At 39.1% G+C, this 26,536-nt stretch overlaps 1 protein-coding gene across 10 annotated transcripts in view; it reads left to right on the top strand.

The window, feature by feature from the left end:
• Positions 1 to 26,536, top strand: part of LOC148016346 (uncharacterized) — a 209,271-nt gene that overhangs the window by 110,616 nt on the left and 72,119 nt on the right. For 8 of the 10 annotated variants that reach the window (XR_015688091.1, XR_015688089.1, XR_015688090.1 and 5 more), the window contains exons 8-15: positions 4,797 to 4,966; positions 5,236 to 5,427; positions 5,807 to 5,896; positions 16,343 to 16,423; positions 17,222 to 17,365; positions 17,530 to 17,612; positions 17,694 to 17,856; positions 18,000 to 18,083. Coding sequence is in view for 7 of the 10 variants with exons in the window: in XM_087664208.1 (XP_087520334.1) it covers positions 4,797 to 4,966; positions 5,236 to 5,427; positions 5,807 to 5,896; positions 16,343 to 16,423; positions 17,222 to 17,365; positions 17,530 to 17,612; positions 17,694 to 17,856; positions 18,000 to 18,083 (1,007 nt within the window). In the remaining 3 variants the exon portion in view is untranslated. The remainder of the gene's footprint in view (positions 1 to 4,796; positions 4,967 to 5,235; positions 5,428 to 5,806; positions 5,897 to 16,342; positions 16,424 to 17,221; positions 17,366 to 17,529; positions 17,613 to 17,693; positions 17,857 to 17,999; positions 18,084 to 26,536) is intronic. The other 2 variants (XM_087664207.1, XM_087664205.1) reach the window with 1 other exon arrangement.

Raw genomic sequence — 26,536 nt, 5'->3', positions numbered from 1 at the left:
GCCCGTTAAGATAGTAGATTAGTATTGCACTGATTGGACATAGGCCATAGCCACACCTCTTGATTGATGTGGCGGGAAAGCTCTTGTGAGGGTTGATTCGTACTAGGCTAGATTTAGCTTGTTCAGTATCATTGCTTAGTTAGTATTTCAATGCATCAAAACTTTCACATTGGATTGCACGTTTGTATATGTTGAGATATGTTAAGTGTATTTATTCTTTTGGCTAACATTTTGGTAAGGTTCACTTTTATAGGGGGTACCCTGACTTTGATTGGGCAGGAGGTTTTGATACTAGACATTTCCATGGTGACTACATTCTCTTTGGGCATAGCTTCCAGTGTTTGGTTAAGTTGTAAATAAGAGATAATTGCTGCTTCCATTGTTGAGGCCGAGTATTAGGCTTTGTATGATGGCACCATAGAGGCCATCTATCTGAGGAAGTTATTGGTGGAGCTACAATTTCCATGCATAATATAGAATGTGATCTACTATGACAACCAGAGTGCCATTGTACTAGTTGGTAACCCTATTATTTGTCCAAAGATGAAGCATGTCGGTATGCACTACCACTTTTTACCAAAGAGTAGGTGGTGCTTGGCACCATTTGTCTAGAGTTTGTACCATCATTTGATAACTTTGTAGACGTTTTGACTAAACGAGTCAACTTCCTGATCCTACAGTATTTTCTTCCTTGGATTGGCATGGGTGCTTGCTCCCCTTTGACATCAACATCATGGGGAGAGGGGGTCCCTATAGCTTGCCCTTCCACCATCCAGTTGTGTAAGGGGACAACTTGTTGGTGCTTACAAGATTTTGACCACTATTCTATCAATTACATTCGTACTTTGTATCCTCATCCATTTGCATCTTGATGATTATGATTGTAAAAGGGTCCTTGGGCAAGCAAACAATTTCCCTATGAGGGCACTATCCAAGTGGTGTCGTATAGCATTCTATTTGAACTTGATATTTTATTACCCCTTGCATAAAATCATGCATTGACATTGTGTTTACATGAATGGAGTGCTTTGGATGAGGGAAAAACCTATTTTTTTGCAGCCGCCCATGTAAGGATGAAATTCTTCATGCATCTATGCATGCTACCTCTTTTTCCTTCATCATAGAGTGGTTGACTTAGGATCCACCATATTCATGGCAAATCATATGGTAGTCTCTATGGTAGTATATAACACATGCTTTTATTGGTTTAATTGTCATGGACACCCTGAGGAGTGGTTGGGATAGTTTTTCAGTTTTGTGATCTTGGATCTAACAATCCCTCTTTTTCTCCCATGGGTACAACTTCTTAAAAATAAACTACAACAAAAAAGAAGTAGAGTAAAAAAGAAAAGAAAGTTTAAAGTCGCTTCATTGCATTTGTAGGCCTTCGTAAGCCCCTAGATGTGGAGAGAAAGGTCACATCTCCCCAAATTGCCCAAACCCTAGAAGATTTATGGATTACAAGCCGCTGTGTAGTCAATGCAAAGGAGAAGGCCACATTGCTAAAGACTATCCCAATCCAGCCCCTATTAAGGTTAATGCCATGGACAACCCATAGAAGAATCAAGAGCCTGCCTCCAATCTAGTTGAAATAGTATTAGCCACAATAATGCGAGTCAAGAAAGGAGAACCTATGGTTCCAAAAGAAAATGTTCCACCTATAAACTCTATTAAGTTCAAGCTTTCCACAAAGCTTGTTCTTGGCACCTTGCAGCTATTGCCAACCCATTGAGGCTGTGTTTAGTCTCTATAGGTTCACCGGGAGTTGATGTCATCATCATTGCTGTCGTTTGTAGTTTTTGAAGCAGTAGGAGGCTGTGTTTTTAGGCTAAAACAGCTGCCTTCATCATTGCCATCATCTTTCAGCCTGCTTCCTGACTCAGAGGTACTGCGTTTTCACTACATCCATCGTCAGAGCTGTTGTAGTTTGTGTTTTTCTCACCTATGCAGGCCGCCCTGGTGCCACTGCCATTGATCAACCTGTTCTGAACATATTTCACACTTTGATTTGTGTTTACAGGAGCTGATTACCTTCAAGGGCTGCTTGTTGTGCTTCAGTATGTGCTCAAAATATGACACACACTCTCGTTCATCTTTGCTCTGGTCCACTTTGAGACAGAGGTTTGAGGTTCTTGTATTCACTTTGCATAGTGTGTTTTCAGCATTCATACTCTTTCACTCTAAGTTACTCTTCGCCTTGGAGTTCTATAGTTTATCATTGTGTTTTGTTGAACACTTTGTGTTTATCCTCTTTGCTCGTGTATTTTTTTACACTTGTCACCAACACTGCTGCACACTGCGTTTTCATTTGGCAGACCTTCCTGTTGTTGCCCATGCTCCAGCTGTTGTTAGGGTCAACTAAGGTCATCTTTAGATAAACTAGACTTGCGTTTTCAGCAGTTTGGGCTGACACTTAGTTGCCACCATTTTATTGACATGATCAGAGACTGCATACCGTGTTTCAGGATTTGTTCAAAGTACAACACACTCTTGAAGCCTCGGTGTCTATAATTCTTCCAACTCACCTCATCTGTGGTCCATGCAAGACACCAAGGTTTGAGGCTCATTGTATCATATCAACATAGTCTTGATTGATTGATTGATTCAATTTTTATTACGAGTTCTCTTCTCCTTGAGTTTTGCTACTTTCACTGTGTTCTTCTTGTACACTTGAGTCCCGAAACTGAAGTCTATCAATAACACCACAGGGAAAAACCTGAGGCAAAATACGAAGTACTAGGAACTCAGTAAAGAGTAACTATATACATCACTAATACAGTGGTTGTGTGAACAAGCAATTGGGTGGGCTATAATGCCAAATCATGTGAGGGGCAATATGGAAGAAAGTGCCTGAGTCCCATTTTAGGAAGGCCTCTCTTTTCTTCTTCATCCTTTCAGAGCTGCCTTGCATCCTCCCCCATCTCCTGCGGAGAGTCTGGATAGCTTACAGGTGATAGAAGGAGGTGATGATATATACCTATTCAGCTCTCTAACAATGTGACTAGACATATTAGAAATGCTTTTTTTTTCTTAACTTGGTAAGGAATTTGTTGTCAGCAGGCTATATTCCAGATCAAGATATGAAAGTGGAAATTTGATAAACAAGTTGCTTCATAAGCAACATGAAAGAAATTTCAAAGTAGTAGTTTGTAGTACCCGTCCAAAAGGTGACTTATATTAGTTTAAATCAATTGCAAATCAACAAGCATTAGTGGCTGCCAATGATCGACAAAATCTTCTCTGGCATCCAATATTTGGACATTTGAACTATGAGAATCTCCAGGTCTCAAGTGACAAAGATATGGCTTATGGATTTTACCTAATATTTCAGAATTCACCAAGAATGTGAGCCTTGTATGATGCACAAACAAAAGAGGAGTCCTTTTGTGGAGCATGAAACATATGGAGCTAAAGAAGTATACGAGTATTCGGGGTCCTTGACTGTTTCTTCATTAGGTGGTTCTTCTTATTATATCAGCTTTATTGATGACTTCTCACACAAAACATTGGTTTATTTTTTGAAGTGTAAGTCAGAGGCATTACAACACTTCAAGCAGCTCAAGGACAAACTTAAGTGACAAATAGGTGCAAATGTCAAAGATTTGAGGGCAGATAAAGGAAGAGAATATAACTGTCAAAGCATTTGATGAGTTTTGTAGGGAATGCTGTAGTTATCATGATCTCACATCAGCATACACTCCCCAAGAAAATGTTGTTGCCAAAAGGAGAAATAGGACACTTTGTGTGGGTGCTCGTATGAGTACTGGATTGCATGTATGTTCTCAATTGATCTTCAACTAAAGCTATGGAACATATGATTCCTTATAAAGCATTTTTGGGTATGAAGCCAAATGTGTTTCACTTGCGTGTATTTGAAAGTAGAAAGACCTTAAGTATGATATTTTTCATGAGTATCTTTGAGGTTGCCTGGCTTCCCTCACATTGAGTGTTGAATGACTTTATACATTTATATTTGTGTACCAAATCCTACATAGGCAGCGTTGCATGACTGTTTTAGACTGCAGTCTTAACTAGATCGGTCTTTTTGATGTATTTGATTTCCTTGTGTTAAAGGTGCTTCGCATTGAGAATGATTTGATTTGTTAAATGCAATAAGAGAGTTGTGGATTCTCACAAAATAAACTGCATACCTAGTTGTATAATGAGGTGAGTCTACCAAATTTTAACAGCATTCCAGCCTAGTATTCACTAAGCTGAGTGGTCTTGTCATGCACAAAATTCCTTTCCCCTGAGTGCTAGCCACAATGGTCCAAACTTCGTGACAAAGCAAGCTCAGGATGGATGCTGAACATGAAAAAAATCTGCTTCTGCTTTCAAGTCAGAGCTTAGGCCTCGATATGAATGTGGAGCAGTTGGACGTGAATGCACACATCAAGTGCAAAACTGAGTCATAACAAGAGGGAAATGCCTAAGATACGCTTTTCATTACCGTGGCATCTGCAGAATCAGGCTTCATTATTGTTTTAATGATTATATATAAACCACTAGAGGGATATTTCCCCAGCACCTTTCCTTTCATGCATTAGGTATCCAGCAGAGCATTCAATAACAGTGGCCAAGTATCCATGTTCTTTGTTGCATGTCCTTGTTACCTCTTCTTGTCACCTTCAATAACCTTTGGTCACTTAACAGGTCTTTTGTCCAAGGAAAGTTGAAACCTTATGAAAACTTGCAATTTTCAAGTTTACATGTTTTTTAAAAGTTACTTCACTATGTTGACAATCAATAGCTTCCATATTTTTCTTCCATCTCTGAATGATGAAGTTTTGGAGCAGGTTTTCTCATTACAGGCCTTTGTGACTATCTTCATTTGTTCCGAAGAGTCTTGTTGGGGGAATTTGATATTTCAATTCTTAAATATGGCCTTGATAAGCAGTCTTACACAAACTTAGTGGAGCCAGTGTTTGACTTGTATCTACATTATATCTTTAAGCATGCGACCATGGTTAGTAATTATCAACTGTTTGTCTTTTCAGGCTTAATTTTAGAGTGTAAGCCACATTTCTGCTATTGTCTTGACATTTGCATAAACAATTCAACACAAATTAAGCCTTGTAACTTATATAACCATTGCCAGCTAAGGGCTTGTAGTGTTTGCAATCTAGACATTAAGAAGCAAGAGGCTCAGTTGTTTTATATGATGTCTGACGGAAGCTTTGAGCTGCCATTTGCCAATATCCTTCTGAATGTCTAATCTGCATGCAAATTTTGCAGAAAGAGCAGTTATATCTTATACAGACATTTGGTGAACAACAAACTTGTCCAAGAAGTTGGGGGGAGGTGTCACTTCCAGTTTCTGTTGTTGTCCACTTCCTGCTAAGAGAACTTGCAGCACCTTTGATTGCCTCTCAGTCAACACGACTGTGCAGATTAATCAAAGACACAGATGATGTTTCGAAGTCCCAGGTATGTAAGTGACTTGAGTATGAGTTGTGTTTGCAACATACCCAAAACTTGATGACAGAACAATCCTTCCTACATTTGGCTTTCCGATGCCCTGGTCATGTAAATCAAATTTTGAAAGGATGGTGCTGGTGAGGCATATTTTAACACTGCAAAACATATAGTTTGACAAAATACCACACCAAAGGGATACTTACATGAATGTTATGCTTCCAAACTGATCACTTAGGGCTTTAATTTCCTAGGATAGAGAAGTCCTGTCATGGGCTTGCACTTTTTCAGCCCTCAAAAGGTCAAAGATTTGGTGTTGCTTGAGTTTCACGCTGTTCAATTTTGTGTAAACATGTCTGATGATCAGCTACTTTTGTTTATGTTTCTACAGTATCTGAATTACAAACTCTTTGGAACAAGGCTATGCGAGTATGCCCCAAGTGGAGAGATGGTCCTTTTTGTATTGAAGGATATCTGGCAGGTATTACTATTCACATCAATACTCTATTGTGGTTTTCTTTAGCAGTATCAAATACAATCTTGGAAGATCTGTTATCTGATTAAAAAACGGTTTTAGAAAGTCTATAGAAAATGTGCACATGTGCTCTGAGATTTTGTGGGACATGGCACATGGAAAAGATATGTGTATCATTTGTTCGCTCTACAGTTGCAGGAATTACTGAGTGAAAATTTTGAGTTGTCTTTTATCTGAATCTGGTGGAGGTACTCGTAGCTGCCTGTTGGCAATTGTCCTGCCAACAAGGTACCCTCATTTTCCAAAAGAGACATTCTTGGAAGATCTGTTATCGGATTAAAAAGGGGTTTTAGAAAGTCCAAAGAAAATGTGCAAATGTGCTCTGGGATTTTTTGGACACGGGTGCATGGAAAGATATGTGTATCATATGTTTGCTCTACAGTTGCAGGAGTAATTGAACGAAAGTTTTGAGCCCTTGTCTTTTATCTGAATCTGGTGGATGTACTCGTAGCTGCTTGTTGGCAATTGTCATGCCAACAAGGTACCCTCATTTTCATAAGCCATCCTTTAAGACTTAGGAAATGTTAGGTTTTGAATCTTGGTCTGGTTCCTTGTCTCATACTGACATTTTGACATGTTCAAAGCCTCACTTGCTTTAGGTGTGTGCTGAATTGGAGTAACTAAAGAATTCATGTGTGGGTAATGATATTGTAGACTGTATCTGCGTTTCGCCGTCTGCAGGCATGAAGAAGTGTTGGATCTTGAGGCCATCAAATGCCTAGATTGAAGAATGCCCATTAATTGCGTACAAGTATATTTTGCATCAAGCGATTTCAAATGTTCTTCAGGCATCAATTAAATAATGTCACACACTCTTTTACCAAAGAAAAGAAACTTTCTATTAATCTCCTCGGGACAAAGTACCCAAGGCAAAGTACAAAGCAATGTTGTAAGGACTTCCAAAACAAATATATGCAACAGCAGGAAGTCTATTACAAGGGCCAAGTGAAGAAATAGTTGGGAGGCGTGTAGTATGAGACCATGTGTGACGATGAAAGCAAGTGCCACAATCCCAGGTCCTTAGAAAAGGATCTCTCCTCCTCCTCTTCATATATTCAAACTTTCATGAATAGAAATTTCTCCAAGGTCTTATGAATAAATTTTTTGGAAAAATGAGGATTGCCAGCATAGAAAATATAACATCCTGCAAAATGACCTTGCTAACCTTCATAGTTCTGATTGTGTTCTTGCAAACGAACTAGGTGCACTGTAGTTAAGGTGATAAAATCCCATACCAATCTCCATTTGGCAGGATCATAAAGACCTCTAACATTATAATTAAAACATTGTATGAAGGCATTCATAGGAATATGTACAAATATACAATATGTAAAGAGAAGCACAAAAGTTACAAATGTGCATTGCCTCCATATTAGCATCCTTTTCAGCATGTGAGGAGTTTGGCTGATGAATATCCATGAAGGATTTGCGCCAGTTGCCACATTCTTCTGAAGATGCCCAAATTCAGGAGAACCTAATTTATGACGAGCATTGCAAGCCCCTTCAAAGATGCCCGACTTCAGCTTGTAGTATCTTTCACCCATGCCTTGCACATTCATATTTAATATAGCTATAGAAGGAATAGTCTCTTTATCAACATACTAGAGGATACAAAATCAGCTCTGTGATAATAGGGATTCCAACTCTACATGATCATCTTAGTGTATGTGAAGCTTGTTGCTATGGCAAGAAAGCAAACCAAAGATTCAATAGAAGCTTCACAGGAGCTTTTGGAGTCTTGGATATCATTCGTACTGATGTATTGGGTCATTCTCAAACCCCTTCATTGAATGGTTCAATCTATTTTGTTATCTTCATTGATGACTACTCAAGATAAACTTGGGTATACTTTCTCAAACAAAAACCTGAAGCTTTCTCTACTTTATTGGAATTCAAAGCCATTGTTGAGAATGAAATAGGAAGAAGAATCAGAATTTAATTCTTAGATATGATAGAGGTGATGAGTATCTTTCTGATAATTTTGGTGCTTTCTTGCTAGAAAATGGAATCAAGAGACAAGTAACTTGCAGGGAACTTAGTAAAATGGTATTGCCAAGAGAAAGAACAGAGTATTGGTAGAGGTAGCTAGATATATTCTCAAAGAGAAAGATGTGCCAAATATGTTGTGGGCTGAAGCTGTCAATACAGCTTATTATCTAGCAAGTAGGACTCCTACTGAAGCAGGCATAACTCTTTTTGAAGCATTTGCCAGTCAGGATGGCACCTGGGGAGTACAAATTGTTTTGCCAATGGAAGGAGAAATCGTTGGCAAGTTTTGCTTTAAATAGTTTGGAAAATTCAGAACCTCCACCCATGGACATTGATGTCGTATGAGATTATTGTAATCTGTGGTTGGAGACCAAGGAAAGACATATACCAATGTATACCCAAACGTGAGGGGAAATTTCTCCGACATGGCTTGTTTATGCAAAGCATCTGAGAGTAAGAGATTGAAAAAGCCACATTGAGAAAAATTCACTTTTGCACATATAGGGACACATGGGCCCACTTCCTGCACAACAGGCACCTTCTAGTAAAGAAGAAGATCACTGTGGAATTCAAAAAGCACTTCGAGGGAGACAAAATACTTGGAAGAGATTTGTGAGTAGGGGGTGGATCCACCAATTTTGGCTTTGGAAGTCTTCCATGATGTTTTCATAAAATACAGTGCACCTTGGCTGAGGATAGCTGAGTATAATGATCCTCCATGTGTAACCTTTTGTGCCTTCATTCATAAACTACTGGAGCAAACTCCATCCAAAATCAAAGCAGCAGCTGTAACAGCAATTAACTTGAGAACCCTACAAGTACAGGCAAGTAGCTGTGGAAGATCACCAAGAGACACTGGTTGTAGTCGACAAGTGAGTTAAAACATGCACAAAGAAGGAGCAGATCAGCAATTTATACAGCAGCCAAAACAAAGCAGATGATAACACAAAGAGGACAGAGAGGATAAGATGCAGAGAGGGAGAAGGAATTATGAGAACCAAGAGAACGTGGAGAAGGAAAGAGCAATGACACTGCTGCCTAAAAGCACAACTGCTCTACAGCAGTTCATGATAGCCTAGGAAAGCCTTCTCATCATGGACGCCAATAAGGTAAAAATACCATATGAGTGGATATGGATAACAACTAAGTGAGTCTCATACTCCTATAATACGCACTAGAAGCAATGGTTCTTTTGTATGGATACAAGTACCAGGCTTCACCTTTGCTCATATCGTGATTTGCTGATATTGGGTCTATAGTCTTTGTAAATTGTTGCAACAAATAATGAAAAACCTTTTATTTGTGAATGCTCCCCCTTCTTTTATTATAGTTGAGCTTATTGATTCATTGGGTGTTAGTAATGTCTCCCTTATTCTCCTCCTTATTTTTCCTTTAATCCCGAAATTTTCCATAACAATAGCTCGTTTTTAAATGCTCTTTGGCAATACACTCATGTGGGAGAGTGTAACCTGCAGCTCATCCTTGTGACTTGTGAATGAGCTAATTTGTTGTCTAGTTCATGTGTATCTGTGGTGTGGCATGTTGAGCTTATTGCCATGGGATATTGTGATCCGTTGCCATCTCCTTCCATTTTTGTACAATGAATACTTTGTTGCATCAACTCTATTGAGTTACATCGTATTATCATAGATAATGATCTGGTAGTTCTTCTAGATCTTCCGGACTTAGAAAGGATCTTGTTATTACAACTGGATACTTCTAGTTGGCTTTAAATCTACCATATATCCTTTAGAACTTTGGGAATGCGATTTCTAAGCTGAAAATATTACCTAACCTTGATGCTCTTATCAAAGAGGATGAATGTAATCATGGCCAATGGATGAAATCCTCCAAAGGTATCATCTGTAATCGTTTTTCCATACCAATATAATGTTTATGGAGGAAAATCCTAGACCTAGAAAGTCTATGGATGTTGCTACCCCCTCCCATGTGGACCCTCTATGAAGGAAGACTCTCATTCCCCCGGAATTCTCAGAAGCTGATGCTCAGTTCTCAAATGCTACTTGGGACACACCTAAATGGCTGAACAGCCGTGACCAAGGCTCCTATGTTGATGCCTTTATCCCTCCTAGGCTCCTTGAACTATATGTTCACTCTTGCAGACAAGAACCTTGGGCCTATGGTGCATTTATGCTTGCAGCCCCAATGCAAAGCACTTGTGTTTCCTTGAGATGACCTTATCTAATAATACTATCAATCTACGTTTTTTTAAAGGTTTATGTATGATTTTTCCTCCTTGTTATGTATCCTAACTTTTTGCCATAACGTGGTTAGCTGAACTCCTTGTTTAAATCTTTTGACCTTCCCCATTCCTTCTCTTAGAAAGCCCTAGCATTGGCCTATTAAACTCTCACTTTACGGTCTAAAATGACCGTTCAATGCAATTTCTTATTTTCTTAATGTAATGTCTTTTTCCCTCCTTTCAATCTATTATAAAACCCCACTCTTCTTCGATGTCACGTTCACCTTTTGCTCTCCGCTTTTGCATTCCTTTGCTTACGTATATGCTATTAATTATTGTTGTCTCCCTCTTCGAATAGGACGCCTCCATATTGAGCACATTCAATGCTTTCCTCCACTCCTTGTTTTCGCTTATCTTCCATATCTCCTATGTCAAAGGTAAATCTTACCGTGACTATTGTCACATTAGTTGCCCACTTTGACTGCTGCCCTTGTTCTACTTTCTTGCCTATGGCTTTGAATATCTTTGAGTAAGTCATTGTGCTAATACCGACCCTGTCACAAATGGATTGTGCGTCCACACCTACACTGCAATGTGGCGCCTGTGTTCAACTGTAGCTAACTATTATTGTTAGCCTAGGTTTCTTGCTTTGACTACTGCCCTTGGCTGCCTATGCCACTCATGGCTCCTGGACCACCATCTTGCTCACATGGCTGGCCGGTGTTTACTACACTTTCTATTAGGTTGGCTATCTTCGCTTTATCACTTTGTTGTTTTTCAATTAGATAAACAAACTTCTTTACGGTCTACTAATCATTGTCATTGCCCCTTTACTTCAGGTTGTATTAATAATTAAATCATTTCAATTCTGTAACTCTCTGCAAACATATTTATTGTAACTCTTGATAACAAGATATATGTAAAAATGAATGTTCTCTCTCTCCCCTTCTAAAACTATTCTCCTAACTTATTCTTATTCTTTGGTTATGTTGTATTTACATAAGTAATACTTTCTTATTTTATTCCCTCTTTGCAATTAATGATCCACTAAGCCATAACCCTCTCCTTTTTCCAATGCCTCCTTTTTCCAGCTTCAGGTGTTGGTTTCTTCCTATAAATAATGAGACATTTCAAGTCATCTTACTCTCCATGGTACGGCTCCTACCACAATCTTTCCTTTACTTTTTGTAGTAGTCTAACAACTTGTGTGTAATAGTTTTCTCATCATGGGTGCCAATAAGGTAAAAGGAAGAAACATGTTAAGGCACGTTTTCCACCCACAACTGATGTCTTGATTGGGTTGTTGTGGGACTCGCACAATCCGTGTAGTCATGGTACCTACGAGGTCTTCTTGACGATATACAAGGATCTCCATGTAGCTTACAAGCTTATGTGCATCCCTAAAGGCACATGCCAAGTTTATTCTCTTGAGGACACCTTCAAAGAGCACAAACTAACCTCAAGGGAGAGATGTACCATATGAGTGGACATGGATAACAACTAGGTGAGTCTCAGACATCTGTAATATGCACTAGGAGTAATGTTTCTCATCCACTTCTTTTGTATGGATGTAGATAGCAAGCTTCACCTTTGCTCATATCGTGATTCGTTTTTATTGGGTCTACAGTCTTTGTAAACTGTTGCAACTTGCAACAAATAATGAAAAACATTGTATTTGTGAAAGCTACCTCTTTTTTTTTTGCTATAGTTGAGTTTGTTGATTCATTGGGTATTAATTATGTCTTCCTTATTCTCCTTATTTTTCCTTTAATCGTGTTATTTTCCGTAAGGTAGCTCATTTTTAAATGTTAATACTCTTTGGCAACACACACACACACACACACACACACACAGAGCTACATGCATGTGCACATTACTTTCTTTGGGTCAAACACAAAGTTTACACACACACACACACACACACACACACACACACACACACACACAGAGCTACATGCATGTGCACATTACTTTCTTTGGGTCAAACACAAAGTTTACACACACACACACACACACACACACACACACACACACACAACTATATGCACGTGCACATTGTTTTCTTTGGGTCAAACACAAGTTTTATACACTAATGGTCAATGTACAAAGTGGCCAACACCACAAAATAGTGCAGCCCGCAAGGATAAGAAACATCATTAAAAAGATGTTACTAAGGTTGATCTAATCCTTTAATAGCTAGATTGTGAGAGAGATTGGTACAAGGAGCTTTTAAAATAGACACAATGATATGCCCAAATGTTGCTAAGTAGGAGTTTTTGAAGTCCAAAAGGTCTAAATATGAACCTTGTGAACAAGATAGCCTAGGACTGTAATCAAGATGAGAATGCACCAAAAGGCTGGAAAAGTGTGCCAAATTTGAAATGGGAAATAAAGATTGAGAAAATCTAACTCTCTTTCTTTAAGGTCTTGAGAGTGAGGATATGACTAAAAGGTGTGCGGAGAGGGCTCACTAGGAGATGCACGCCTATGATAGATAGTCAGAGCAATCTTACAGGTGGCAAGCAATGAGCCTGAAGCTCTCAATTATAGATCTCCAAAGAAAAAGGCACTTTTCAAGTGGCAATTTGTTGGTCCATATTTATGATAGGCGAAAATGCCATTGCACCAAAGAATAGGTACAATTCAAGAGTGTATTTGCATGATTTGAAATCCAAGGTGAAGGTTGTAGCAATGGATAGCCTATCTTCTAGATTCAGAGGAGGCATTGGTAGATTACGTTGCTGCAGATCATGATTTACATGTATAGTGGGCGTAGAAGAAAGCTCATTAGAACAGCCCCAAAACTAAAAGATTACCAAAGTTTGAGTGTCCCATAAGCAAACACCCAAAGTTTGGGAGGATCTACATCTATAATAGGAGGCTGCCCAACCACTTGCTTAATTCCTTGTTTTGTAGGTTATTCTAGTCTATCGCTACTTCATCATCACGTGGTTGCCAACTCCTCCTGTTGCTGCTCACTCACTTCTCAATTCCTCCAAATGCTGCCATGGTTATCGGAAGGCGGTCCACACTTGCATTTGGTTCCAACTGCTATCAACATCACTTTAGCCTTCTGTTTGATTTGCTACAGCCCTTGTTTGAGTGTTCCCAGCTACTGCCCTGATCATTATGACTTGGTGGACTCCTGCGTTTTCAGCCCTAACATGTTGCCTTGCTGCTGTTGGCCATCTGGAGCACTTTTCAGCATTGGCATGATTCGAGTTTGCAACAGGCCATTTCTTTGTTTCAGCACTTTTTTTCAGTAATCTTTGCTTTGAGTGGTAGTTATTGCACTTGAGATCTGTCTCCAGTGTATGACATACATCGATAACTCCCTCAACCGGCTCCCATGGAAGCCATCAGCTGTTGGAAAGCTTTGCCATTGAGCATTGTGTACATTGTCATTCATTTATTCATTCATTATTTAGTTATCTTCATTTTGTGTTTTTACGTTTTGCATTTTGGCGTTGGTATTTGAGTTCACTATGTTTCAATCGTGGTTGTATGCCTTGTGTTTTCTTTTGTAAAGCCTAGTGCATCTCCACAATCTCCATCCAAATTTTAGCCACGAAGCAATGTGATTATCTTGTATGGACACCAAGGATAATTTGCAAGAAGGCAAACAAACAATAGAGCTTGATTGCAATTGAGATCCTCCTCCTCCTTGGGCCACCCACCAAGGAGGCGTTCACACAAGTGTTCAAAGGATAGGTTCCTCAATTGCATGAAGACTCCTTTTATATTGGGAAGATAGGTGTTTGTTACAAGGACATGAAATTTTAACTTAAATGCTCTTGAGATACTTAAGCTTGGGTCACTTAAATTGTGCACATGTGAGATTAAGTTGAATGTGCGTCATGGTGGTGATAGATAATCCTAACTTTAGCACTAGGGGAACATTGACAGAAGTTGTTGCAGATAGGTGGCAGTGGGGTACCTAGGTTAGATCTTGGTCTTAGGGACATTGAATATCCCTTGAATATCCCCTTGGAAATGACTTTTAGGGTCAAGGGGGACTAGAGATTTAAATGATTTAATGTCCTGAACTAAGGTTTGTGAAAAGTTTCTACACTTTTAGGTTCAAAGAGGTTAGGAATTTAAAATTAAGCTAGGGAGCATGTAAGGTCATATTAATGAGGGCAAGGCAAAAGGGCTATGCAGCTTGAATTTGCATATGGACGCCCTTGTGAAAATGGAAATCTACCAAAGATCAAGTTTGGATCAATTTTGAGATGCATGCATGTATCTTCTATGTTGGGCTTTTTCTCTCTCATTTGGGGCTGTGCAAGGCAGATTGGGGGATGAAGAATGGCATGGTGGGTTGAGAGAGAGGAGTTAAGCCATTAAGGACAAAAGAGAGACTTGATCTTCAATGCTTTCTAGGGAGGAAACACAAAAGGGAAGCTGTTGTGCAATCATCTTTCTTGCAAGAAAGTCAATGAATTTTCTCTAATTTGCTACTCATTTCTGTTCCCCTCACCAGATTTGAATTCTCTTAGCTCTGATTGGTTGTTACAGACCTAATTTTGACAGAAATTAGACATCACCAACCTGTCTTGAGAAGCATACTATGAAATCTGAATTGCTGGTGGATTGATTTGCATGCAATTGCAAAAGGGGAAATTTGGGACTTGATGCTGCTAGTCATATGGGATGGCATGCAGTTGTTTGAGACTCAAATCTGCACCTGCATGTGCTTGTAATCCAGAGGCAATTTGGGGCTTGATGCAGCTGGCTGTTGGATACACATATGCAAGTGTTCAAGACCCAGTTTGTGCTTGGTCGCACAATGGATCAAGGGGATAATCAAATTCAACGATTGTTGGTTAGTTATTATTCCAAATATTGTTGGAGAATACCACAACGGGTGCCAACATCCTTGAAGGCAATCCAACTCAAAGTGGTAAAGTAGTTTAATTTTGACTTGTTATTTATTTTGTGCTTTTATTGGTTGCTGTTAATTTCTATAAGTCAATTCATTTTAGTGTTCGACTACCCTTTTGTAAAAAGCAAGGTTGATTTCAAGGTTTCATCACTGGGATACATTAACTCCCTTGAGTACGTGAGCCTGATGTACCAGGTTGCAAGTTAGAATTGCAAGAAATTGGTTCAGATCATTCTTAGCTGTAGTAAAATTTAGCGAGCATTTCTTCTTCAAGCAATGAAGGAACACATTATGGTCATGTGTCATTAGAAGACAATGGAAATAATGCTATGCCTAATCTTGGTATGGGATTTCAGCATGGGCAACATGCTAAGAATGTTGGTAGACATTCTAAAAATTAACAAAAACAAGAGGATTCAAATGCATGGGAATGTTGGAAGGGCAAGCACTATGCCTTTTGAATAGTAAGTTACAAATGTGGGACATCCAGGATGATTTGGTACGTTGTCTTGGTATGCATGGCCAAATGTTTCTGATATGTAGCTAGAAGTGGATGTTGTGTATGGGCAGACTGGTAGGTGGAATGTAAAATCCCATGTACAGTCACATTGGAGTGGTTCCTTGCACACAAACAAGAATGCTTGGCAATGCGTCTCCCTTGGGAGCACAAGGGATTAGGACTGGTCAACTAGATGCTATGCTTAATGCTGGTGGCATTGTAACAAATGTAACATTTTTGTAGCAATCGGTGAGTTTTGAGGATCTGGGTGATTGTAAGAAAAAAGACATAGAACCTAGTATATAAGAACCCAATAAACCTTACCTAAAGATGTTATTCTGTCATATATTCTCAATTTCCAGTCCCTCTCCTTCAGATCATGTCCATTGGGTGTTAAATGCCTTGGCACTTTGGTAAGGCCGGTTCCGGTTTGTTGTGAGCTGGGACTGGCAACTGGCAGCTAGCATTTTGCAATACTTCATATTGTCATACACTCTCCGAAAAGGCACTGTGTTTAGCTTTAGGGAGTCTGGCACACTTGCAGGAGTTCAAGTGTGTGTTTCTTAGTATTTTGGGGCAGGAACAATCTGTTTGTCAACTGGGCATGATACTAATCCAGGTGGATTTACAACCCTTCTTCTGGCTTATAGTACTGAGCCCTGAGAGGTTTTGTATGCTTCTAATTCTCTTGCTTTGCCCCAGCAGCACCCAAGCAGTATGTTTCATGTCTCTTATGAGAACTATATGAAATCACTGTCTTTGTTTTGAAATGGAACTTGAGCTCTAATGTCTTATGTGATGTTTTATTTGGTGCAGGTCGTGTCGAGGTATTCAAATTTGTTCGAGTATCTGATTGTAGCTGAAGTGTTTATTGATTATGTTCTTCAGTATTGCTCAGTAAGTTCCCTCAGTTGATAAATCTAAACTTTCCTTCTGTTTGTTTACTTAACTAAAAAAAATATTTGATGGCTACTGTCAATATCAAAATTTTTATCTCATCATTCATGAAAGATAGTAGATGTGAATTGAATAAGTTTTTTGTTTTTTTTTTTGTTTTTTGGGTTTTGTTTTGTTTTTTTGTTTTGGGGGGGGGGGTTTCTAAATACAATAAAGAGAAGGATGTTCTTTAGAGACATGAGGTGCTTTGACTTTCTTTGAGGCAAGATACAAATGCAAAATTGGAGATAGGCAATGATGGATTACCAAGGTCAGATACTTTGGCTTTCTTTGAGGTATGATACAAATGTGAAAATAAAGGCAACGATGAATTACCAAAATTTACACATTTAGAAGCGTGTGGAGCTTTTTTATTCATGGGCTTAAGGCAATATAGGAGCAGATTTGATCCTTCTAGCAGATACATAAGACATGCAGTTTATTCTGCTTCTTCATGCGTTGATGCAGTACCTAGGTGAAATAGTCCATCAGATGATAGGTGATCACCTTGAGCTGTAGTGGGACACAGCTTTTTCTTGCACATTTATGCAGCAATAACTGTTTCTTGAGCAGTCCTATCTTTTGGTTGGTTGTGAAAGAATCTTGATTATGTACAAATCTTTTATGTTGTGTTTGATTTGTTGAAGGCAAGCTAATTTCTGCCCTATCCCCATCAATCTTCTGAGACATACTATGGTTGCAGTTCTAAGCTTCATCATGCAGAATCTTTTACAGCTAATGGCTTGACTATGAATACAGGAAATTGAGCTGAAATTGATGTTGTATGATATCAAACTTCACTTAACAATGACACAAGTAAATGATGAAGCAATGAGGATTCTCGAGTCTATTGTGCTGAAAATCATGAACAACATAAAAGATTTGGAACAGACACTTACTCTGGTGAAGATCTTTTCTTTTTGACATGTTGTGCCCTTTTCTTCTTGGGGGTGGGGGACTTCATTTTGTGTTTCAGATGTTGAAGTAAAATATTTACAAAACCAGGCTTTAAATACCTTTTGCAGATGGAAATGCTAATGCATAACATGCTAATCTTGTTTGTACAGCCTCATTTTGTAAACATTGTGGACTTTTTCACGGGAGATGGTCGCAGTTCAGTTTCTAAGAAAATTTTGGCGAGTGTTTGTAGGTAAATGGTGTTCCTATTTTGTAACTTTGGGGCTCTCTTTTGGAAAACAGCTTGGTCTAAAGCCTTCTGAATATTATATAGTTATAAACCAGAATCTGGCAGGGATAATCAGGCTTTACAGGATCCTGTCACAAGGCATTTCATATATGAGCTCAGTAAGTCACTCCATAAATCCTTGGATAGTTTTAGCAGTCAAGATGAGCAACGGCAGGTTTCTCGGTTGATCTCCCGCTTTGTGCAGCTGGTACTATCTCTCTGCAAGCCCTCAAATTTAAGACTAATGCCTTTAGATTCTCATCATAAAAGCCAAACATAGATGGAAGGTGGTTTTGGCTGCACTATTGTGTCCTGATGATAAATTTTTTTCATACCCATTTTTTTGTGCAGGTTGATTTTGGACCAGACTTGGAAAACCATCTTTCTTTTCTCGTAGATTGTCGTGGAACTTTTGCGAATCTGGAACTTCTAATTGTATTTATTTGATCCTTAAGCCTACCTTTGTATGTTTATTGTCTTGTCTTGTCTCCTATATGTTGCTTTCTGATTGGTTTTTGATGTTTATTGGCTTAGAAAATTTTTCTAAACCAGATCCATCAAACTTAAAAGAACTTCTCAATTCTTCCTGAGTAAAAACATAATGCACACACCAAAGGGTTTCCTCAAAGGATGTAACAACACAGGATTACCTTTACAATCTTTTTTGGTGAAGTGATGTGAATAAATTATATTGATGTACAAGAGTTTGTGTGTTCAGTGTTAACATGACACATTTAAGCAATTTCATATAAAAAAACATTCGGTAAGAGCAAGGGCTGTTGGTGGTTCATCTCATGAAGAGAGAAACAGTCACACAAAGGCTGCTGTAGTGATATCCAGAAAAAGATAGAAGTCTCAATGGATTGATGGACAGTGTGATTGCAGGATTTCCATTATAGTTAAAAATGCCCAATATAGTGCCAGACCATACGAGTGGCTAGGTGAAAGAAGGTGCTGGAACTGTATGTTTGCATGAAAACATCTCTCCTCCTCATTCTCTCAGAACGAACTTGTAGCCTCTCCCATCTCCCATGGAGAGTATGGATGATCTCTGTCCAAATCCTCAAAAGAGTGTCCTTGTAGCGGAATCATCTTGGAGGTCAATAGAATGGCTACACCTTGTAATCCAAATTTACCACTCTATGATACTAGCAATGAGCTCCCATCTGTGATAGTGTTTATGTTTGCTTGTGCTTGTGAGTAATCCAGAGCGAAGACCTTTCTCAAAATAAGCCTTCTTCTGGAAAAAGCAGCTTTCATACAATTTTTTTCTCTCTTGAAATTCAAAATTTGGAGATAAATTATGGCTTATCCAAAACTCAAAATGCCACAAAATTTCTGGTCCCATAGGCAAACCCACTAACTTTGGTTGGTTCCTTATCTATAAATAGAAGGGTTGCATAGCCATCAGTTGCATATTTACTCCCTCCATGATCCATCAGTTGACACCTTGTTTCCATCGCTGAACACAACCTGTATAGTGAATATCTCAGTTTGCTGAGTGCTGTCCAGCCTGCACCAGCTGCTGTCGCCACCTGGCTGTGTTTTGGAGGTGGTGTCCATGATTGACATCTGTTCTCAGCCTGTGCAGCCATGCCTAGACTGTCTGGAGCTTCTAACAGCCTGTCACATCAGCTATTTGTTGCATTTTCAGTTAGCAGCAGCTGCCCAGCGCCTTCTCCTATTCTGCATTGTGCAGACCACCTTGCTGCCTACTATCAGTTTCAGCTTGTATGGATTCTGCAATTTGTGTTTATAGTAGCTGATCACTTACAAAGGCTGCTTACTGTGCTTCAACATTTGTTCAGAGGAAGAAAGACTCTTGAGCTCATCTTTGCTGCAGTCAAGCCAAGTCTGAGGTTTTAGGCTTATTGTATTCACATTAGCATAGTATGTCTATTCACTCATTCTTGTTATCTCTGAGTTACTCTTTACCTTCCAGTTCTATTGTTTTCATTGTGTTACTCTTGTATACTTTGAGTTTATTTTCTTTGTTCAAGTTTTTCTTTATATGGTATCAGGGCTTGGTAGACATTAACGATACACAAGCCTTGATCTGAATGCTTGACATTGAAGAGAGTGGGAATGCAGAAAGGGAAAGTTGCCGACAACTAATTCATCACCAAAGCAATCTCCTTCGCAATCTATGTAGAGAGCCAAACAGGAGTGATACTCACAACTATCTCCTGCTGAAGGTAGGACAGAAGGAGATATGACAATTTTATGGCCAATCCAAAATGTATAAGATCATTCAAGAATAATACGAGATGATTCTTGTGCATTGGATAGAGTTCTGTCACAAAACTTTTCCATCACATATACTTTGCTTCCATCCATACCCGACTTTCGAATCCCATCCATCCCACCCTTTCCTTTTGCTACACTTCCATTTATGCATACTCTCGTAGCACCACACACAATAACCACCATCTTTAGGTACATTTTATCTTTCTATGCCTTCTGCTTACATGCAACTGAGTGGTGGAGGTACATTTGTGGTGGAGGTTTGTTCCCCAAACCCAGCACCTTCAGTGATGTATTGGCAAGGCTTACTTGCCCAAGTGTACCCATCCCCTAGTGTTGCCCAACTAGTATCACAATTTGCTAATATGTCCTTACCTAGTGGACTATCTAGTTATGGTCTAGTGTTTTAGTCTACAAATGGGCAAGGGCCAGTTGTTCCACTGCCTCCCCTTTCTGCACAATATGGTTTTTGAGGCTCTATTCTTGTCTTGCCACAGGATACATCCTATGCAGCACCTCAAAGTTCACATTTCACATTAGCCTTTGCTAAGAATGCATTCACTGATAAAACTTGTTTCAACAGATCTTACTACACTTGGTCTATTGCAATGAGGTGTGTATTCGATTCACCAAAATTATCAGACCTGTTCAGGGGTTAGAACCCCAACCAAACCCCCTTTGGGCTCCTCTAGAGTTAATCCGCTCTTAGAAAGCAAGGAATGCTTTTGCCATCTTCAAGTTGATGCAATGTCTTTTACTTGAATTTCACTCACAAATGCAAGGTTTTGACCTAGCACTTGAGCGGTGGGAACACTTGATTGATCGCTTTGGGGCTCGGGATAGGACACGTCGTTAAATGATACCAAAATTCTTTTACAAGGGGGACTTCAATTTCCATGACTTAGATCTATCCTTGGTATTGGCACTTGTTGACAACTTTTGTCAATGTTGCTCCAAACGAAAATTATTTGTCATTGTGACACATATTCAACTTAATCTCACATGTCACATGTGCATCTCACGTGTGTACAACTTAAATATCACGACACAGGTATCCTAAGAGCATTAACTTAGAAATTCGTGTCCTTGTGACATCCTTCCCCCTTAAATTCTTGCCATCGCCCTTGATTGCGTTGCAATGGTAGATATCAATTACTTGTGGAAATACATGCCACCATCATTGTCAAAGAATATGTGCATGTATGGCATAACTATGCTTATGCTCTCTACATGTTTGAAATTTGGGTCAATTAAGCTAGTTGTTGTCCACTCACATGAATCATAATTGCTATCAAAACCATAAGGGGTGCATCCACATGCCAAAACCTGATATTGTTTCGACCACCAAGGCAATGTAATGCAAACATTGAGCATGAACAATGCTTCATAGCAATGATGTATCATATGATACTCATGTAAAACACATTTGATTGCAAACCACATGTAAATCATGCAAATGTACTTCTCTCTTGTCACTTGCAAATTTATATCGCATACCATCCATGTGTCTCATGCGAATGTACATCATATCGAAATGTACATTCCAAGTATTTGACAAATGCCTTGTAAATGTATGGTTTCATAGCCGAGGTGCAAAGTATATGCACTTGCATACCAAGTCACAATGATTGGTACATACCAAGTCACAATGACTAGTACTTTCATATAGTATCATGGATGCAAACTAAGTACATCCAAGTTCCATTATATATATGAGTTTTCCATCATCGGGGGAGTGAAGGTGTAGCCTTCCCCCTTGAGCAATGAGGTAATACTCTAGGGTGTCCATTCTCTATTGAACTTGAATAAGCCCTCCATCCATAGGTGAAGCAATCCTGAAATTTCACCAAGTAGCACATGGAAACTTCACCTCTAACTTCATTTGCTCCAAAATCCGCACTAGATTCTAGACCTTTTTACCTTCGTATCACCCATATCCTCTAAACTTTCACATTGCTGCAATTTTAGCTTGACTAGCATGAAACAGTGCATCTAGTTAACTAGCCCCTATTCCTCGTGTACCAAACATACTAGGAATACCAAATGCATTACCAAACCTTCATATTTGCATACTTGGGGCCATTCCAATACATGGGATTTTGCATACCATTGTAAGACACATTTGCTCATGCATTCCATGCATCCTCTCGTTGCATACCATAAACATTGGTACTGTATATTCCAAAAGAACTAGTACCATGTCCAACCAAAGCACGAATGACAGATTTGTCTTGAAAGTATCTTGGATGAAGCCCTAGATTGCCCCATTGTTGTTGCATGTAAATCAGCCCTCTTGTGGTTCTAGAATCTCGTCTATTCTATTGTCCACCACTGAGGAAACTTGAAACAACAACCTTCTTCAATCACAGAGCATGCATGTACACATTACAATGCTACCATGCCAGCCTTGATCCTTGATGGTTATGCATTGAGAACAACAAAGGAGCAATCCACAACACAATCAGGTTCAATTTAAGGCTCAAGTCTCCAATTTCCCTCACCATGTGGCACTTGCATCAACTCTAGATGAGAGAGTAGAAGCAAGAGAGAGAATTTCGCAATTTCTGCTGTCAAACAGTGACCAGTAGCAATTATTTCCAAATTGCCACTTGTTTGAAGGACGTACATATAGGAATCGGGTTTGTTATATGTGAGTCACCTTAGCTGTAGGTGAGCAATCCTTCTTAGATCTGCTGTAATTTTTTAGATTCCAGTAGCCAATACGCTTGTTGCATGGTTGAGATTTGATGGCACACTTCCCGAGATAGTTGAGAAATCTTAATTTCTGTAGAAGTGTATCAGTAAATTTGGACCAAAAAAATTTAGATGTGTTGAGGGAGAAGAAATGATCAGCAAATTAGAGAAAATTCTTCGACTTTCCAACAAAGAGAAGTTGCATAATAGCAATTGCCTTGTTCTTTCAAACCTAGAAAGTGTTGTAGATCAGATCTCTTTGCTGTCCGTGATGGCTCGGTTTTAGAGGCGATCCTTGTTTCCACTTCTTAGAAGGGCAAGAAAGATAAATATCAAAATTAAGAAGAAAAGCTGAGTGAGTCACAAGAGAACACCTTGTCACAATACACTAGAGCACCTTGTCACAACTCAACCCCATGTAGCAGTCTCTATCCAAGAAAAATATGTACTGACAACACTATTGAAAGGGTTGACATTTTGACCAGTGTAGTTCAAATGCAAAAGGTATGGTAAACCTCTACTCCACTATTGTAGGGTAAACGTCCATAATGGAGGTAGGGTGGTGGCAATTAAAACAATCAAGGATAGTAGAGATCTCGTAGTGACAGTGCCACTGGTCAACCTTCACAATCTACACCTTTCTTGAATCCCAAGGGGATGTTAGATTTGTCCACTAGACTCGGATTGGACTTCAATTTGTGGATCCACTGAAGCTAAGAACTCGGTCCATATCCACGATTTGCCCACATATGAGGCTATCATAGAGGCCCAGTTGACATGACCTTGTGGCCATACAACAGTTTGGATTGTGGATAGTGAAGTTACACATCAAATGATCTCATTTGGTAACATCTTTCTCTCTCGTTGTCCTGCAGTTGGGAATGTTTGATGATGTAAGAACTCCTTTGCTAAGAGATTTTTGGCATTTGTTGTGTCATGTTTGATTTTGATGAAGGCTGGAATCTTGCTTTGTTGGATGATATTTATTATGTTTCCTAGCTTGTGGTGAATCTTCTATCTTTCCATTAGCTTTGCCGCATGGGAAAAGCAGTTTTCTTTAGAAGGATCATAATCAAGGTACTTGATGCCAAGATTGGTTCAGTGATTACAAGCGATGATATATAGTTTAATGGCCTCTGTTTAATGTCACAGTTTCTGTCCCAGTTGATGTCTGAGGGCTTAAAATTCCATAGACTTCATGGACTACCTGTTGCTAGGGATTCTATAAATGATGAGCGTCTTTGGCACTTCCACTAAGGACACCTTGGGTATGACTCTCTCCATGAGTTGTCATGTGATTAGATGGTTGAAGGCCATGCCTAATATTGTCCAAGGACATTTGTAAAGCATGTCAGCTAGGGAAACACTATCGCACTCCATAACGTCTACCGACCAAAAATCGAGTTGAGGGATCTGATTCACATCGATTCTAGTGGTTGGACATTCGCTGCAGCCTTAAATGACATGTTATACCTCTTACTATTAGTGGATGAATTTTTGAGATATATGTGGACTTACGTTTTGAAGACCACATCTAAGGCATTTTCATATTTCTCCAAATGGGTACGACTAGAGTAAAGTTTTATAAGTTTTCGTATTGAGACACCAAGGAGTGACAATGGTAGTGAGTTTGTCTACTAGGAGCTCTTTGAGTTGTTACTAAGAATGGAGTTGTAGAGCGTAGGAATTGGACTATGAGAAATATGGCTCACTCTATATTGTTTATAGTAGAGTGCCAATGTACATCCTCAATTGGTACTCACGTATAGCAGTTTTCTCAAAGGACCCCCTTTAAGGCTTCGACTTGCTATCTCTTATCTTGGAGTCTTTGGCAGTTGTGCATATACTTGTACTCTTGATGACAAGATGGGTAAGCTTGTTCTTAGAGCAAAGCCCTTGATTTTTGTAGGCTAGTCTTCCAAAGATAAGGTATACTGGTTGTTTGATCTTAAGTAATACTATGAGGAAAATGTGAAAAGAACCCTCATAAGGAAGTAAAGTAGAACATGTAAATGTGAGCTTTGAAGCAATGGGGTGGGATGGGATCTTTGATGGTATGCTAGTTGAAGAATGAACTAGCGACTTATACATAGTGCCTTGGGTAAGGGAATGCACTACAACCGTAGTGAAAGTGAGTCTTGCTAGGGAAACTACTATCACTATTGTTAATAGCTTAGTTATGCCTATCTTGTTTAGTATCTGCTTGAGGAGTCATATAGGCCTTGATTCATGTGTTATTTATTTATCTTAACAAGATTGCATCCTTTAAAGAAGAGATGTTGTATTTGATGAGAGGGATATCTTGTAGCCCCTTGCATTGACGGAGTCCTTTGGGCCTATCCCTTAACCTACACTTCATCATGAGATTGTGTTGTCTAAGCTTGGTATTCTATCTGCTCTTGATCTACCTGCAAAGTCCTTGATTCCCAAGCCCTCTATCAAGGACCCGTTATCTTGTTGGTACCAATAGACTATGTGAGATTTAAGGATCCTTACACTTGGCATTAAATACAATCTTGGAGGATCTCAAAAGATTTACTAGGCTCTCACCTACTGCTTTATTTGTGTCTATCTTTAGGACAGATTATATAGTGCACTTTGGGCCCGAATAGTTGGCAAGGAGCTATGGAAAAGGAGATGGAGAATATTGACTAGAATGGAATTAGGACTTTGGTGGATTGTTTGGGCTACAAGAAAGTGATTGGATCTTTTAGACCAAATTGAAACTTATTGGATCTTTTAGACCAAATTGAAAGCTAATGGATTGGTTAAATACAAGACTCACCTTATGGTGTAAGAGTTTTGACAAAAACAAGACATTGATTATGAAGAAATGTTTAAGCCTATAGTGCACTTCACGTCATTTTGTTTGTTAGTGGCTTTGGCCTTCTATCATGATTGGCCTATCTATTAGATGGACATTAAAAGTGCATTTGTACTACAAACAAAGATCTAGGGAAACTTTAGACCTCATTGGACATTCATGGTTGAGGCCAATCAAGCATCACTTTTTCTCAAAGTCCATTCTCGCACCATTTGTTGAGACAATATGTCACAAATAATGAATCTTTGCTAAGAAGAGTTGACTCTTTTGGGCATACATTTTCAGCTTTTGCTTTCTCAATCCATGAGTAATACATTTGAATGTGTGATGTTCTTGTTAGCCAAGAGTTCACGAAGGAAACTCTTACCTTGTTTGATGTCAAGATTCATATGATAGCTTTGCAAATGGCCTTGTTACATTCCTTATGTATGTAGCATGATTCCTGGGTAGACAGTGCTATGACCTTTTGAGAAAATTTTCATCTCACATGATCACACTACAATCTAGCCTCTTGGTAGCATGTTCTGAATTTGAATCAGACAGTCAAAATGCACAATCTTTTGTTGTTTCACACTTGATTGCCTTTTGGTAGGAGATCCTTCACTTTAGTGCTTGGTGTTCCCTTGACTCTAGAAAGGAGGCCAATTTTTTGCAAGCTCAGGTTTTGGCCGCATGCAGATTGCTTGACTAGCTAATAAGCACATGGAGTGCAATAAGTTTAATATGATAGTATGACTGGTTTGTGGACTATACAAAACGCTATCCTTCCTAGGAGATCTCGGGTTTATTCTTTTTGCCATATCCATCAATACTTATAGGTACCTTGGGGTTACTGGCATTCTTCTTTTTATCTCTTGCCTAGTTTGTAGACAGCTTTGGGGTTTCATTTCTTGAATACGAACTTCAATGACAAGTTAGCATACAATCATTTGTTGAGTTTTGGGCAACAAGGTACTGCCCATGGCCACTTTATAATTGCAACATTCTTGTCTTTTTCATTTTTTGCATTGGACTTGCCTTTGGCATATCTGATAGACATATAATGTAAATATTTTTTATTCAGCCTTCTCAACGTGTTGTTTTCTATCTATCTTTGTGTGCTTGGTTGGCCAAATGGCACTTTGTG

This window comes from Lygodium microphyllum, chromosome 23 (assembly GCF_053477565.2).
Source record: "Lygodium microphyllum isolate KBCC chromosome 23, Lygodium_microphyllum_v1.1.10, whole genome shotgun sequence".
Classification (NCBI taxonomy): domain Eukaryota; kingdom Viridiplantae; phylum Streptophyta; class Polypodiopsida; order Schizaeales; family Lygodiaceae; genus Lygodium; species Lygodium microphyllum.
Note: the sequence above shows the minus strand (reverse complement) of the source record. Positions and strands in the feature narration are given on the sequence as shown.